We start from the raw sequence: 12,651 nt of genomic DNA, 5'->3' as shown, positions 1-12,651 counted from the left end.
CTAGCCCAATGTATTTTTAAAAAAATTTATTATTTTTATGTGTATGTTTTACCTGCATGTGTGTAAGTGCACCCATGTCACGCAGTGTCCTCGGAGGCCAGAAGAGGGCATCAGATCCTTTGGAGGCCAGAAGAGGGCATCAGATCCTTTGGAACCCAAGTTACAGATGGTTGTTAACCACCACTGATCCCTGCCTCTTCCACCCTGACACACACACACACACACACACACACACACACACATACACACACACACACACACACACACAGAGTCTTCTTGAGTGTTTCCTCCACAGCAGATCCTTTCCTGCTCATAAACTACTTAGGGGCCATTTGCAGGCACTTGGGAATCCAGCCAATCATACTTTGCCTGACTTCCTTCCTCAGAAGGCAAGGCCCTCCACTGGCACTGGCTGTCACCCCCACCCCTCCACATACCCCTTCATCCCTGTTCAGACCAGGATGTCCCCAAGCTACTCAGCAGAAACTTCTTGTTGCTCTTGTCTGGGCATCCTGCCAGTGTCCACCTGGCACAGGTGTCCTGCTCCGTGGCCAAGGCCACATGTCTCCAGGAGACTGCCCCTGCACACACCCGCCTTGGCAGCTGGGGGCAGAGCTTTGTCTAGGTCATCTGTAGCACAGAGTGGGGTTGCTGCTGAGAATCCATAATATCTGTGTGTCCTGGGTTAGGTTTGAAGCTGGGGTCTCTTTTGCTTTGAGCTGAGATCATACCAGTTCCATACATACCTCCTGTCCACCTGCTGCTTTATCCCAGCCTGAGGTTCCCCACCTGGAACCTGGGACCTGGGGCTTACCAGTTTGGCTATAATGGATGAAAAGTGAGCCCCAAGTACTCACCTGTGTCAACCTCCCCAGCTCAGGAATTACAAGTATCTACCACCAGCTTTTTTGTGGGTTCTGGGGCTCAAACTCAAATCCTCAAGCTCACAGATGAGCTGTCTCCCCATTTCCCCTCCTGGCCTTTTGCTAGGAGGCTGGCCAGGCAGGGCAGGGGCGAGGGCCTCTTCTGACCCCAGGGTCTCTACCACCTACAGGCTTGTTCCACCTGGTTTAATTTTTACTGTGGACTAGGGAGACCATTGTGTAGTTTTTTTTTCTTTTGTTTTCTGGTTGGTTGGTTTTTTGAGATAGGGTCTTGCTACATAACCTCAGCTAGCCTGGAATTCACTATGTATAGCATCCCAGGCTGGCCCCAATCTCCCAACGATCTGTCTCTTGAGTGCTGGGATGAAAGGCAAGACCATTGTTTTATACATAGGAATGTAGAGGCTTCAGCAACTCGGCAGGCCTTGGACCTGGAGTCTCAGCATCTATCCCAAATTATTTTTTAAAGTTTTTTGTTTGTTTTTTTTGAGACAGGGTCTCTCTGTAGCCCCAGCTGTCCTGGAACTCACTATGTAGACCAGGCTGGCCTTGAACTCACAGAGATCCACCTGCCTCTGCCTCCCAAGTGCTGGGATTAAAGGCGTGCGCCACCACACCCGGCTAAAGTCTTTTTTTAAAATTTATTTTTATTTTATGTATATGAGTGTTTTGCCTGAATGCCCACAGAGGCCAAAGAGGGCATTGGATCTCCTGGGGCTGGAGTTACAGACAGTCGTTAGCTGCCATATGGGTGCTTGGAACCGAACCCAGGTCCTCTGCAAGAGCAGTCCGTGCTCTTTAACCTCTGAGCCATCTCTCCAGCCTCAATCCTGAATTATTTGAGGGCCTCCCCAGAGGAGCTGGAATACGTGGCCGGATAACACATGCTTGTAATCCCAGCACTCAAGATATTGAGGCACGGGAATCATGAGTTCCAGACCAGTCTGGGTTAAATAGTGAGTTTGAGACCAGCTTGACTACATGGAGAGACTGTGGTGGTTTGAGTATGTCCCCATAGGCTCCATGTATTTGGACACTTGGTTCCCTGTCCATGGCATTGTTTGCAGAGGTCTTGGAACCTTTAGGGGGTGTGGCCTTGCTGGAAGAAGCATGTTACTGGGGGCGGGCTTTGAGAGTTCAATGCCATGCCCACTTCCACTCTGGCTCTATCTCCTGTGCCTGCTTGAAGATGTGAGTGCTCAGCTACCTCCTGCCACCACGCCTCTCCACCAGGAGAGACTTATCCCTCTGGAAGCATAAGCTAAATAAACTCTTCCTTTTATAAGTTGCTCTGGTCATGGTGTCTTATCATAGCAACAGAAAAGGTAATACAGACCCTGTTTCAAGAGAAAGAGAGAGAACTGGGCACAGTGGGGCACACACCTGTCTGTAATCCCAGCACTTGGGAGGCAGGCTCAGGAAGATCAAAGCAAATTTAAAGCAAGCTTGGGGACACAGAGAGACCTTGCCTCTTGGGACTGGGGGAGAATGGCTCAGTTGGTAGCTGACCAAGCATGAAGAATTAAGTTCAATCCCTAGTACCTATGTAAAAAGTCAGGTGCAGGACTGGAGAGATGGCTCCGCATTAAGAGCACTGGCTGCTCTTGCAGAGGACCTGGGTTTAATTCCCAGAACCTACATGGCAGCTAACAGCCATGTGTAACTCCAGTTTCAAGGAATTTGACACCCTCTTCTGGCCTCCAAGGGTATTACATGCATGTGATGCACTTAGATACATGTAGGCAAAACACTTTTACACATAAAATGAAAATAATTTTAAAAATAAGATAAAGCTTGAAGAAGGCATGCAACATTGACCCATGGCTTCTCCACGCACCTGCTTACACATGTGCACACACAGAGACTAGAAAGGGAGAGAGAATAAATGAAGGAACCCAGGTGTACAAAATAAGCACAGAAGTATTGGGGAATTTTATTTCTAATAAGAACTTGCCCAAGTTTGGGCTAAGGCCGCTTCCCCTAGAACAATCTCTTTGGGAATTCCAGAAGCTTCCAAGGGAGATCCCCATCTCAGGCTCAGCATGGAGGAAGCTGTGGGGTAGCCGGGAGCCAGCCCCTGGAGTCACTCAGGAGCCCCCCACTGGTGGGTGTGGTTGCTACCTCATGCGCACCTGCTCCACTGAGCTGGAAACGGAAGTGCTCCTGCAGCTTGGGTGGTGAGAAAAATGGGAGAGAACAATTAAAAGTCTTAACTCTCCTTCCATGCTTATGTGGGTTTTGGGTCTAGAACTCAGATTGTCAGGCTCACATCACTGGGCAGCAAGCACCTTTACCCACTGAGCCATCTTTCCAGCACCCACCCCATCATCATCTTTATCAACATCACCATCATTATCATCATAAAATTTTTAAAGAAGTGTGCCTTTTCTCAATCCCACTGTGACTGTTTAGACCATTGCATAGGGAAAATGGAAGCTGGACTGTTTGGGCAGAATCAATAAAAGAGAGCTGTATTATCCCTCTAAACTTCACAAATCAGGCTCTGACCCTAACAATCTCAGAAACACCTTGTTAATGCCCAACCCCACCCCAAACCCAGGGTCTCTCTAAACTGTGTTGACAAGACTCCCTTGATCAAACTCCATTGGGCATGGTGGTGCATGCCTTTAATCCCAACACTTGGGAGGCAGAGGCAGAGGCAGACAGACCTCTGTGAGTTTGAGGCCAGTCTAGTCTACATAGCAAGTTTCAGGCCAGCCAGGGCTATATAGTGAAAACTTGTTTTAAAAAGCAAAAACAAAAACAAAAAAGGGGCTGGAGAGATGGCTCAACAGTTAAGAGAGCTGCTCTTACAGGCCTGCAAGGCACAACCCAGTTCTGCTGGATACCTAGGCTCCCTCCTCATCCTGCCTGCCCACTCCCTCCTGCTCCAGCAGCTCCCCAACCCCCCAATACTTCCTCACATTCCTGCCTCCCCCTCACAGAGCTACCTCCCCAAGCCCCACCAGGAACTGGGTGCTCAATTCTTCTGCGAAGTTTTACCTAGCCCTTGTTCATCAGCCCCCAGCACTTCGGTTCTTACACGCAGCATCAAAACAATGCCTTTTCGGTGGGATGGCCGAAAGCAGTTCTCTTCCTCTGGGGTGCCACCTGCTTGGGGCTTGGAGCCTGGCTGTCTAACCCAGCTGCAATTCCATGTCTTGCCGCCAGAGGGCGAGCGGAGCCCGCTGGGAAATCAGGCCTGGTGCTGCACAACTGGAGAGCGGATTGTTGTTAGCTCTGTGTAGCCCCGAGGGGGAAAAAAAGGAAACACTCCAGTAGGAGGCAGCCAGGAGCGACTGAGGCTGCTGCTGGAAGACAGGGCAGCACCTGCGAGGTCCACTCACCCAGAGGACAGAACCAAGATAAGGAAGGATGCCAGCAGGACAGCCAGCAGGATTGACAGGAACGCAATGATGGCCACAATACCCTCGCTCTGGGACCCAGGGACAGCACGGAATGTCTGAGCTGCAGGGACAGGCAGGAGAAATGTTAATTAATCTGGGGAGGGGCCAGTGAGCAGCTTCCAGACCAACCGCCCCATATCCAAGCTACAGACAGGGATAGGAACTGAAGAGGGGCAGCCTTGGGAGGCACACATGCAGAGAGTGGAGTTGCACTGTGCTTCCTGACTGAAGGGTGAGGTAGTCTTCCCAGTTCTCTGATGGCCACAGGAGTCCCTAGGTCCCGTAGCACCCCCTGTCACTACCCCTTCCTTCCACAATCTTTCCACCTGCTCTTCTGTCCCCATACCTTCCTTTGACCACTCTGTCTCAGCCATGGGTCCCTTGGCACCCATCACCAGGAACTTCACTCTGCACAGGAGACCCAGCATTAAGGCAGAGTTGGGGGATCTCCCCTGGGGTCCTGAAACCCTCAGATCCTGGTGCCTGGAAGTCTCTCTTCTTGGGATCAGAGCTCCAGAACCAGACAGAGGTGGGGGCCCGTTCCACCTATGTGACATTGGCTGTGGCTGTTTGGGAAATGTGTGTGTAGATTAGATCTCTCAACAATGAACATCAATGAATCAAACACTTAGGGGATACAGGGTTCCTAGTGAGACTAGTCTCTGCCTGGGAATGCCCCATTGGGATTGGGGACGTTCCACCCACACGGCTCAGATGGCCCACGGGGACTAGACCTTGAGTTAGGAGGCCCACTGCTTAAGAAAGATCTGCATGGTGGCAAAGGCCTGTATCCTAGCATCTCACAAGATTGAGATCAGAGGATTTCGAGTTAACCCTACCTAGACTACAAAGTGAGTTCAAGGTCAGCCTAGGCAACTTACTGAGATTCTGTTTCAAAACAAAAAGTAAAAATAGGGCTGGAATGGAGTCTCTCAGTGCAGTGGTAGAGTGCTTGCTTAGCATCTCCCAGTGAGGGGCTGGGGGATTTGACTCAGTGGTAGAACACCTGCCTAGGATCACCCAGTGAGGAGCTGAGGGGTCTGGCTCAGAGGTAGAGCATCTGCCTAGAATTTCCCAGTGAGGAGCTAGGAGTGTGACTCAGTGGTAGAGCACCTGCCTAGAATCCCCCAATAAGAGACTGGGGGTGAGGCTTAGTGGTAAACACCTGCCTAGCATACTCCAGGACCTCGGTCCCATCCCCAGCACCACAATAAATAAAGTAAATAGATAGAAAGAAAGAAAGAAAGAAAGAAAGAAAGAACCCAGATACCTTGCTTGATCCCAGTGAACCATCCACTAGCTGCCCCAGGCTCTGGTTTCTTCCCTGTGAGGGTACCCCCACTTTAACTGTGGCCTGCTACTGCTGCTCACCTGTAGGGGCCAGAGCCTGGCAGAGGGGAGTTGCAGCCCTTGGACTTCAGGGAGAAGCTGGTGTCATTGCCAACATGGAGGACTTGGAGCTGTTTACCAGGCCGACCACCCTGGTAATGTACCCGGCTGGTCCTGAGCGTCAGGTAGTAACCATTCTGGGTGAAGCTGGCAGGAGCATATTTATCATCTATCTTCTGTGGGGCAGCAAAGTTCTGGGTGGCTGGGGTGGCACAGAGGATCAACTGACAGGGACCACATGGCAGGAACCCAAATCCCATCCTATCAGACTTGACAGCTCTTCCCAGTCACATCCCTCCAAACACCTCCTCCCAACTCCCCTCACCTGCTATACCTCTCAGACCCATCTGCCCATTTCACAGAGGGGAAAAGCAAGGTTTGCTTGCAAACACACCCACCATTGCTGTGAGCCACCACCAACTGGATGGGGTCAGAGTCAGAGATGTTGAGATTATCAAATAGCCCTTGGGGCTGCTCCAATGTGAAGGTAGACTGTGTGAGCTTTCCCTCCAGGGCAGCTCTGGAGAGTTGGGGAACATAATGGCTGTTCTCTGGGAAGGACAGGAGAAGAGGGCAAAAGAAGGGGCTGAACATGGTGGTCCAGCCTCATCCAAGGGAGAACAAACCTATCTCCAAAACTCCAGTCTAGGGGCATGGTGGCACAACCTTTAATCCCAACATTTAGGATGCAGAGGCAGGCAGATCTCTATGAGTTTGAGGCCAGTTTGGTCTACCTAGCAAGTTCTAGGCCAGCCAGGGCTTCACAGTGATAACTTGTCTCAAAAGAAGGAAACAAAAGAGTCTAGAGGGCTGGACTAGTGATAAGAGCACTGGTTACTCTTGTAGAGGACCTGGGTTCAGTTCTCAGCATCCACATGGCAGCTAATGACTGTTTGTAACTCTAGTTTCAGGGGATCCAATGACCTCTTCTGGCCTTTGTGAACATTGTACACACAGTGCACTTACATACATGCTGGCAAAACACTCATAAACATAAAATAAAAGTTGCTGGGCATGGCGATGGCCACCTTTAGTCCCAGTACTCGGGAGGCAGTGGCAGGAGGATCTCTGAGTTTGAGGCCAGCCTGGTATACATAGCAAGTTCCAGGCCAGCTGGAGCTACAGGGAAACCCTGTCTCAAAAAGACACACACACACACACACACACACACACACACACACACACCATAAAATAAAATTTAATTAATTAGAATATTCTTTTAACATCTAAGGGATGAATTAAGGAATTTTTAAATTACATTTTTTTTGTCTTTTTGATACAGGGTTTCCCAGTAACCCCAGCTGTCCTGGAACTCACTATGTAGACCAGGCTGGCCTCGAACTCACAAAGATCCACCTGCCTCTGCCTCCCAAGTGCTGGGATTAAAGGCGTGCACCACACTTGGCCTTAAATTACATTTTAATTTATTATATGTGAGTTACACATGCATATGCCACAGCACATATGTGGAGGTCAGAGGACAACTTTCAGGATTCAATTCTCTCCTTCCACCATGTGGGTCCTGGGGAGCAAACTTGGGTCATTAGCAGCAGGTGCCTTTACCTGATGAGCCATCTCCCCAGAGACAGAATTAAGGAATCTTTATGGGAGTTGCCCTGAATGGAGTGGGGGGGTGTTACTGAGCAAGCCCCTGGATCCTCTCTCAGGAGCCTAGCAGGGCCTGGGACTGTGTGATTAGGGTGATGGGTAGGACTAGGCAGATGGACAGAAGAGGCTCTCCCTCCTTCCAGGAGACTCAGATTGAGGAGAGCCAGAACTCTAGGTTGGATTCTGCTCAGTGACCCTGACCATCCTTCCTGCTTGACATGTGGTCCAGGTTGGTTTGTTTGATGAGAAGAATGAACGGGAGCTGGGAAGATGACTCCATCAGCAAAGCACTTGCCTCACAAACATGTGGACATGAGTTTGAATCCCTAGAACCCACGTGAAAAGCCAGGAATGGTGCTATGGGGGTACAGGGGTCTGGGTGTAGGTGGATATCTATAATCCCAAAGATGGTGAGATGGAAAGTGGAGACTAAGGGCTCCATGGAAGTTGTGGGAAGGCTAGCTTGGCCTCCATTTCCAGGCCAATGAGAGACCCTGTCCCAAACAAAAGGCGAATGGCGCCTGAAGACTGGAACTTTGCACTCACATACTGGTACTTACACATGCATACACACATAAACAAATAAATAAACGACTTTTTAAAACTCTCTGGGGCTAGAGAGATGACTCAGGGGTTAAGAGCACTGACTACTTTTGCAAAGGAGCCGAGTTCAATTCTCAGCACCCACATGGCAACTATCAACCATCCATAACTCCAGTTCTAGGGGATCCTATACCTTCTTCTGGCCTCCAATGGCAAGTGGTGTACTTACATGCATGCAGGCAAAACACTCATATACATAAAGATAAATAAATAAAGCTTTGTGGTGGTGTATGCCTTTGGTCTCAGCACTTGGGAGGTAGAGGCAGGTGGATCTCTGTGAGATTGAGGTCAGCCTGGTCTACATAGTGAGTTCCAGGCCAACTGGGGCTACAAAGAGATCCTGTCTCAAAAAAAACGAAAAAGCTAATAAGTAAATCATACACTAAAAAACTCTCTGTCTTATCTCAAGGGACTAGAGTATTCTGCACACAGTGGGTAGTTAATATTTGCTTAATGCAAGGGAAGAATGGAGCTATGGGGATGAGAGATGATTTGGGTAGCCATTGGTAAGAATTTGTGTATGAGAACCCTCAAAAGGAGAGAAGCCATGTTCTTGTTCCCTGACCATCGGGTTGAGGGACATATGCCCATCTTGTGACAGCCTGGGGTGGGCTACCTCCCCTGGAGACACCCAGGAGCACCCTGGACCACCCAGAAACCCAGTCCACAGCCAAGAAAGGCACTGTGGAGGCAGCTGGACTTTAAAAGGGCTGTTCTAATTCTCCAGAGGGCTGAGAATGTAGTGGTATCCCTGCTCCCTCCGCTCCCCAGCCTCACTCACCCAGACCAGTCCCGGGATGGACAGAAGTCACCAGCAGCCAGAGTGAGATCAGAAGTGGGGACTGTCTTCCATTGAGCCCCATGGCTGGGCTGAACTTCTAGCTGTCTGTCCTTCCCCCCTGGGTCTGTCTGCCATGCAGCTGGGACTCAGCAGCTCTGTCTGGGCTGGGCTGGGGGGAGGCTGCTTCTGACATTTTAGCCATCCCTCTGGTGTGCCCCCTCCTTCCATACAACTGGTTGGACAGGTTCAGGTGCCCAATCTATAGGCCCCAGGGAATTCAGCATCACCAGGGAGGGGTCCGAAGAGAACAACTAGGGAGACAAACCAGGACACCCCCACTCCACTCCAAGAGAGCTTGGCCTGGGAGGGGCCAGGAATGGAGCAGGCGGTTCTGAGTATGCACGGTGTCATAAAGATCTTGCCTTACCTGTCCTGGGCCTTGGCCACTAGGACACCTCACAACCCCTTTGTATGAGGGGGGTGTCCCTTCACTTTCCGAAACACAGAGAAAACAGGCGTCCCTCCAAGATCACCCAGGCTGAAGGGCAGAGCCTTGAGGAGATCACAGCAAAGGCAAAAGGCAAATATTAGTCCCAGAAACTCCTCCCAATCCTCAGATAAAGTCTCTAGTCTAGACTTGCCTCAAACTCAGTATGTAGTTGAGGATGGCCCTGAACTCATCATCCTGCCTGCACCTCTCAATGCTAGGATTGCAGAGGTATACCCACCACAATCAACAAGAGTAACATTTTATACACATATATATGTTTCTTTATCTCATGTATCATATATATCTGTATGTGGATGAAAAGATAGATGATAGATGAATAGATGGACAGGTGGATGATAGGTATATCGATGGGTATAGATAGATGATACATAGGGATAGATGATAGATAGATAGATAGATAGATAGATAGATAGATAGATAGATAGATAGATGATAGATAGATGGATGGATAGAGAGATAGATAGATGATAGATAGATAGATGGATGGATGGAGAGATAGATAGATAGATAGATAGATAGATAGATAGATAGATAGATAAGTAGACCCACACACATGGGCTGGGATGTAGCTCAGTGATAAAGTGCTTGTTTGGCATGCATGTGGCCCTGGATTCCATACCCAGCACCACAAAATGTACATGTATTCGTATATATTTGTATATTAGATGCACACATCTAATATGCTTTCTCTCTCCCTCCACCCCCCTCTCTCTTGAAAGGCAGTTGAATGCAGACATCAGAATAAGAAACCAGATGGAGTTAGTGGTGCATGTCTGTTATACCAGCACTGAGCAGGTAGACACAGGAGGATCAAGAGTTCAAGGTCTCAACTACATAGCAAGTTGGAGGCTAGCCTGAGCTACATGAGACCCTGTCTCAAGGGGGGAAAAAGGGACAATTAGGTATAGTGATATACTCCTTTAATTTCAGCACTCAGGAGGCAGAGGCAGGTGGATCTCTGTGAGTTTTAGGCCAGCCTGGTCTACATAATGAATTCCAGTCCAGCCAGGGCTACATACTGAGACCCTGTCTCAAAAACAAACAAACAAAAATGAAGAAAACAAGGAAGAAGTTTCTCCTTTCAAAAGTCCATTCTTGCTAATCGATCCATCTTCTCAAGCCCTCAGAACTGGGTAGGGTCAGCCCCAGTTAATCACATCATACAGATGAGAGAGCAGGATCCAACAGGGAGGGGGACTTCCTGCAGTGTCTCAGTGGGTCAGCCTTGGCTATGGGAAGTTAGAGGAAAACATTCAGGAGCAGGCCTCACCCTCTGCCTGTTGAGGCGGTGTCTCACTTGTTTCTGCTGCACTGCGTACTCCAGGCTAGCTGGCCCGTGAGCCCCCAAGTGATTCTCCTGTGTCCAGCTCCCATCTTGCCATAGGAATGCTGGGGTTATGGGTGCCCACCACCAAATCTGGTCTTTAAAAAAATTGTTTTGCAAGCTGGGCGTGGTGGCACATGACTTAAATCCCAGCACTTGAGAGGCAGAGGCAGGTGGATATCTGAGTTTGAGGCCAGCCTGGTCTGCATAGTAAGTTCCAGGCCATGTTGGTGCTGAAGACAGTCTTCAAAGACCTGCCTCTAGTGATCTAGTAATGCCAGCTAGACCTCACTTCTTTATGGTTCCACAGCCTCCCCAGATAGCTCCACCATCTGGGGACCAAGTGCTCAAAACATGTCCCCATATGGAGGACATCTCAGATTTAAGCCATAAAATGGTAGATACTGCTTTCTCCATTAAAATGAGGGGAGGGGGCTGGAGAGATGGCTCAGTGGTTAAGAGCACGTGGCAACTAACTTCCATCAGTAACTCCAGTTCCAGGGAATCCAACACCCTCTTTTTAAAATTTTTTAAAATTAACTTTTGTGTATTTCATACAGAAAATCATCTTTATACCCCCTTTCCCTTTGGCACCCTCCCATAGCACCCCACCCACTGGAGTTCATACATTCCTTCTGATAGATAAAGCAGGCCATGGATGAATCCAGTTGATCAGGAGAAAGCACCAGGACACAGATAAAACTCCATTGGAATAGAGTTTATTAGCAAAGGAACACAAAATGTCTGCCCAGGTCTTGAGCTGGGGACTTTTTAAAAGGGAGGCTTCTGCTTCCTGCAGAAGATGGGAAGATGTATTTTTTTTTTAAGTTGGGGGGGAGTGGGAGAGCAGGACTGTTAAAACCTGCCCTCTTTAGAGATCAAAGGGGAAGCCTGCTGTGTTAGACAAACAGTGGAGAAAAGTCTGCTTCTCTTGACTTCAAAGACCAGGGTGCTTATCAACTTGGTTCCCTTTTCTCAGGGGTTTGTGGGGTCCGTGAGGCCCTGTTGGTGAGGGGGCAGGGCTATCTGAACTTTAACACTTTCATTTGTGTTAAGGCCTGTCATTAAAGTGGGTGTCCCCAGATGTCCCTCAGTGCAAGTTCATCTACTAGGATCTAGTCAGCCTACTTAGAGTCCCTCCCTTTTAAGAAGATGAGCTCTTCCTCACCCAGCAGAAATCAGCTGCCAATAATTCTTTGACTAAGATTGGGGCCTGCTGTTCATTTCCACAGTTTTGTGCTGGATTTTTGTCTGCTTAGGTCTGCATGGGTCTTGTGCATGCTGACATCATTGCTGTAGGTTTGTATGAGAAGGGTCCCAGGCACTTGTAGGATTATTTCCATATGATCCTATACCTCCTCCCTAGCTCTTACAACCTTTCTGCACCCTCTTCCACAATGGTTCCTGAGTCCTGGGCCAACAACCTCTTTTGACCTCCATAGGCATTGCATGCACCATGGTGCACTTACATACTGTTGTACAGGACTGTCCTCTGAGAGCCATCTTCCTGAGCTCAGCTGTGCCCCCTTGACTAAGATCATCATGGCTGAGCTTATTAACTGCTGATGCCCTGCATAGGAGGGGCAGAAAGCATCATAGGACCCTCACTTCAGTATCCAGCCACACCTCCCAACTCAAGAAGAGCAATTCAGCCTTAACTGCACATGGCCTGGGGGAGGGGGTAGAGTATACAGGCTAGGAAAGAGTAAAGAGAGGGCTCCACTTATGGTGCTGTGGGGAAGCCACCATTCATGCTTGGGTGTAGAATTTCTGATGTGAACTTATTGGGAGCACCCACATTCCTGTAACTCACCCTCCCCCCATTGCTCTGTAAGTAAATCCAACAAACTCACTGGTTTCCCAGACTGCACTTTGGTAGACTCATACCTCAGTGTGTCGTTGGTATCAAGGGAGGAGGCGTTAGATGCTGTTTACATCGACCCCCCGAAGGAATTTTAGCAACATGTACATGCATGCAAAATATACACATAAAATAAAAATAAGGGGCTGGAGAGATGGCTCAGAGGTTAAGAACACTGGTTGTTCTTGCAGAAGACCTGGGTTCAAATCCCGGCACCCACATGGCAGCTAACAACTGTCTGTAACTCCAGTCCCAGGGGATCTGATAGCCTCTTCTGACCTCT

The 12,651-nt window shown here is 49.1% G+C and overlaps 1 protein-coding gene across 1 annotated transcript; it reads right to left on the bottom strand.

The window, feature by feature from the left end:
- Positions 1-3,001: 3,001 nt before the first annotated feature.
- Positions 3,002-8,757, bottom strand: Upk3bl2 (uroplakin 3B like 2). The gene is made up of 6 exons (XM_008832399.1): positions 8,673-8,757; positions 6,079-6,231; positions 5,663-5,882; positions 4,618-4,699; positions 4,232-4,347; positions 3,002-3,053 (listed from the first exon to the last, which is right to left on the bottom strand). Exons 1-6 carry the CDS (start codon positions 8,752-8,754, stop codon positions 3,002-3,004), a joined length of 705 nt encoding a protein of 234 aa, XP_008830621.1. The 5' UTR covers positions 8,755-8,757.
- Positions 8,758-12,651: the final 3,894 nt, after the last annotated feature.

The sequence above is a fragment of the Nannospalax galili genome, unplaced genomic scaffold (genome assembly GCF_000622305.1).
Source record: "Nannospalax galili isolate Female #2095 unplaced genomic scaffold, S.galili_v1.0 scaffold675, whole genome shotgun sequence".
Taxonomy (NCBI): domain Eukaryota; kingdom Metazoa; phylum Chordata; class Mammalia; order Rodentia; family Spalacidae; genus Nannospalax; species Nannospalax galili.
The sequence above is the reverse complement of the archived record's forward strand: the minus strand, read 5'-3'. Positions and strand labels throughout refer to the sequence as shown.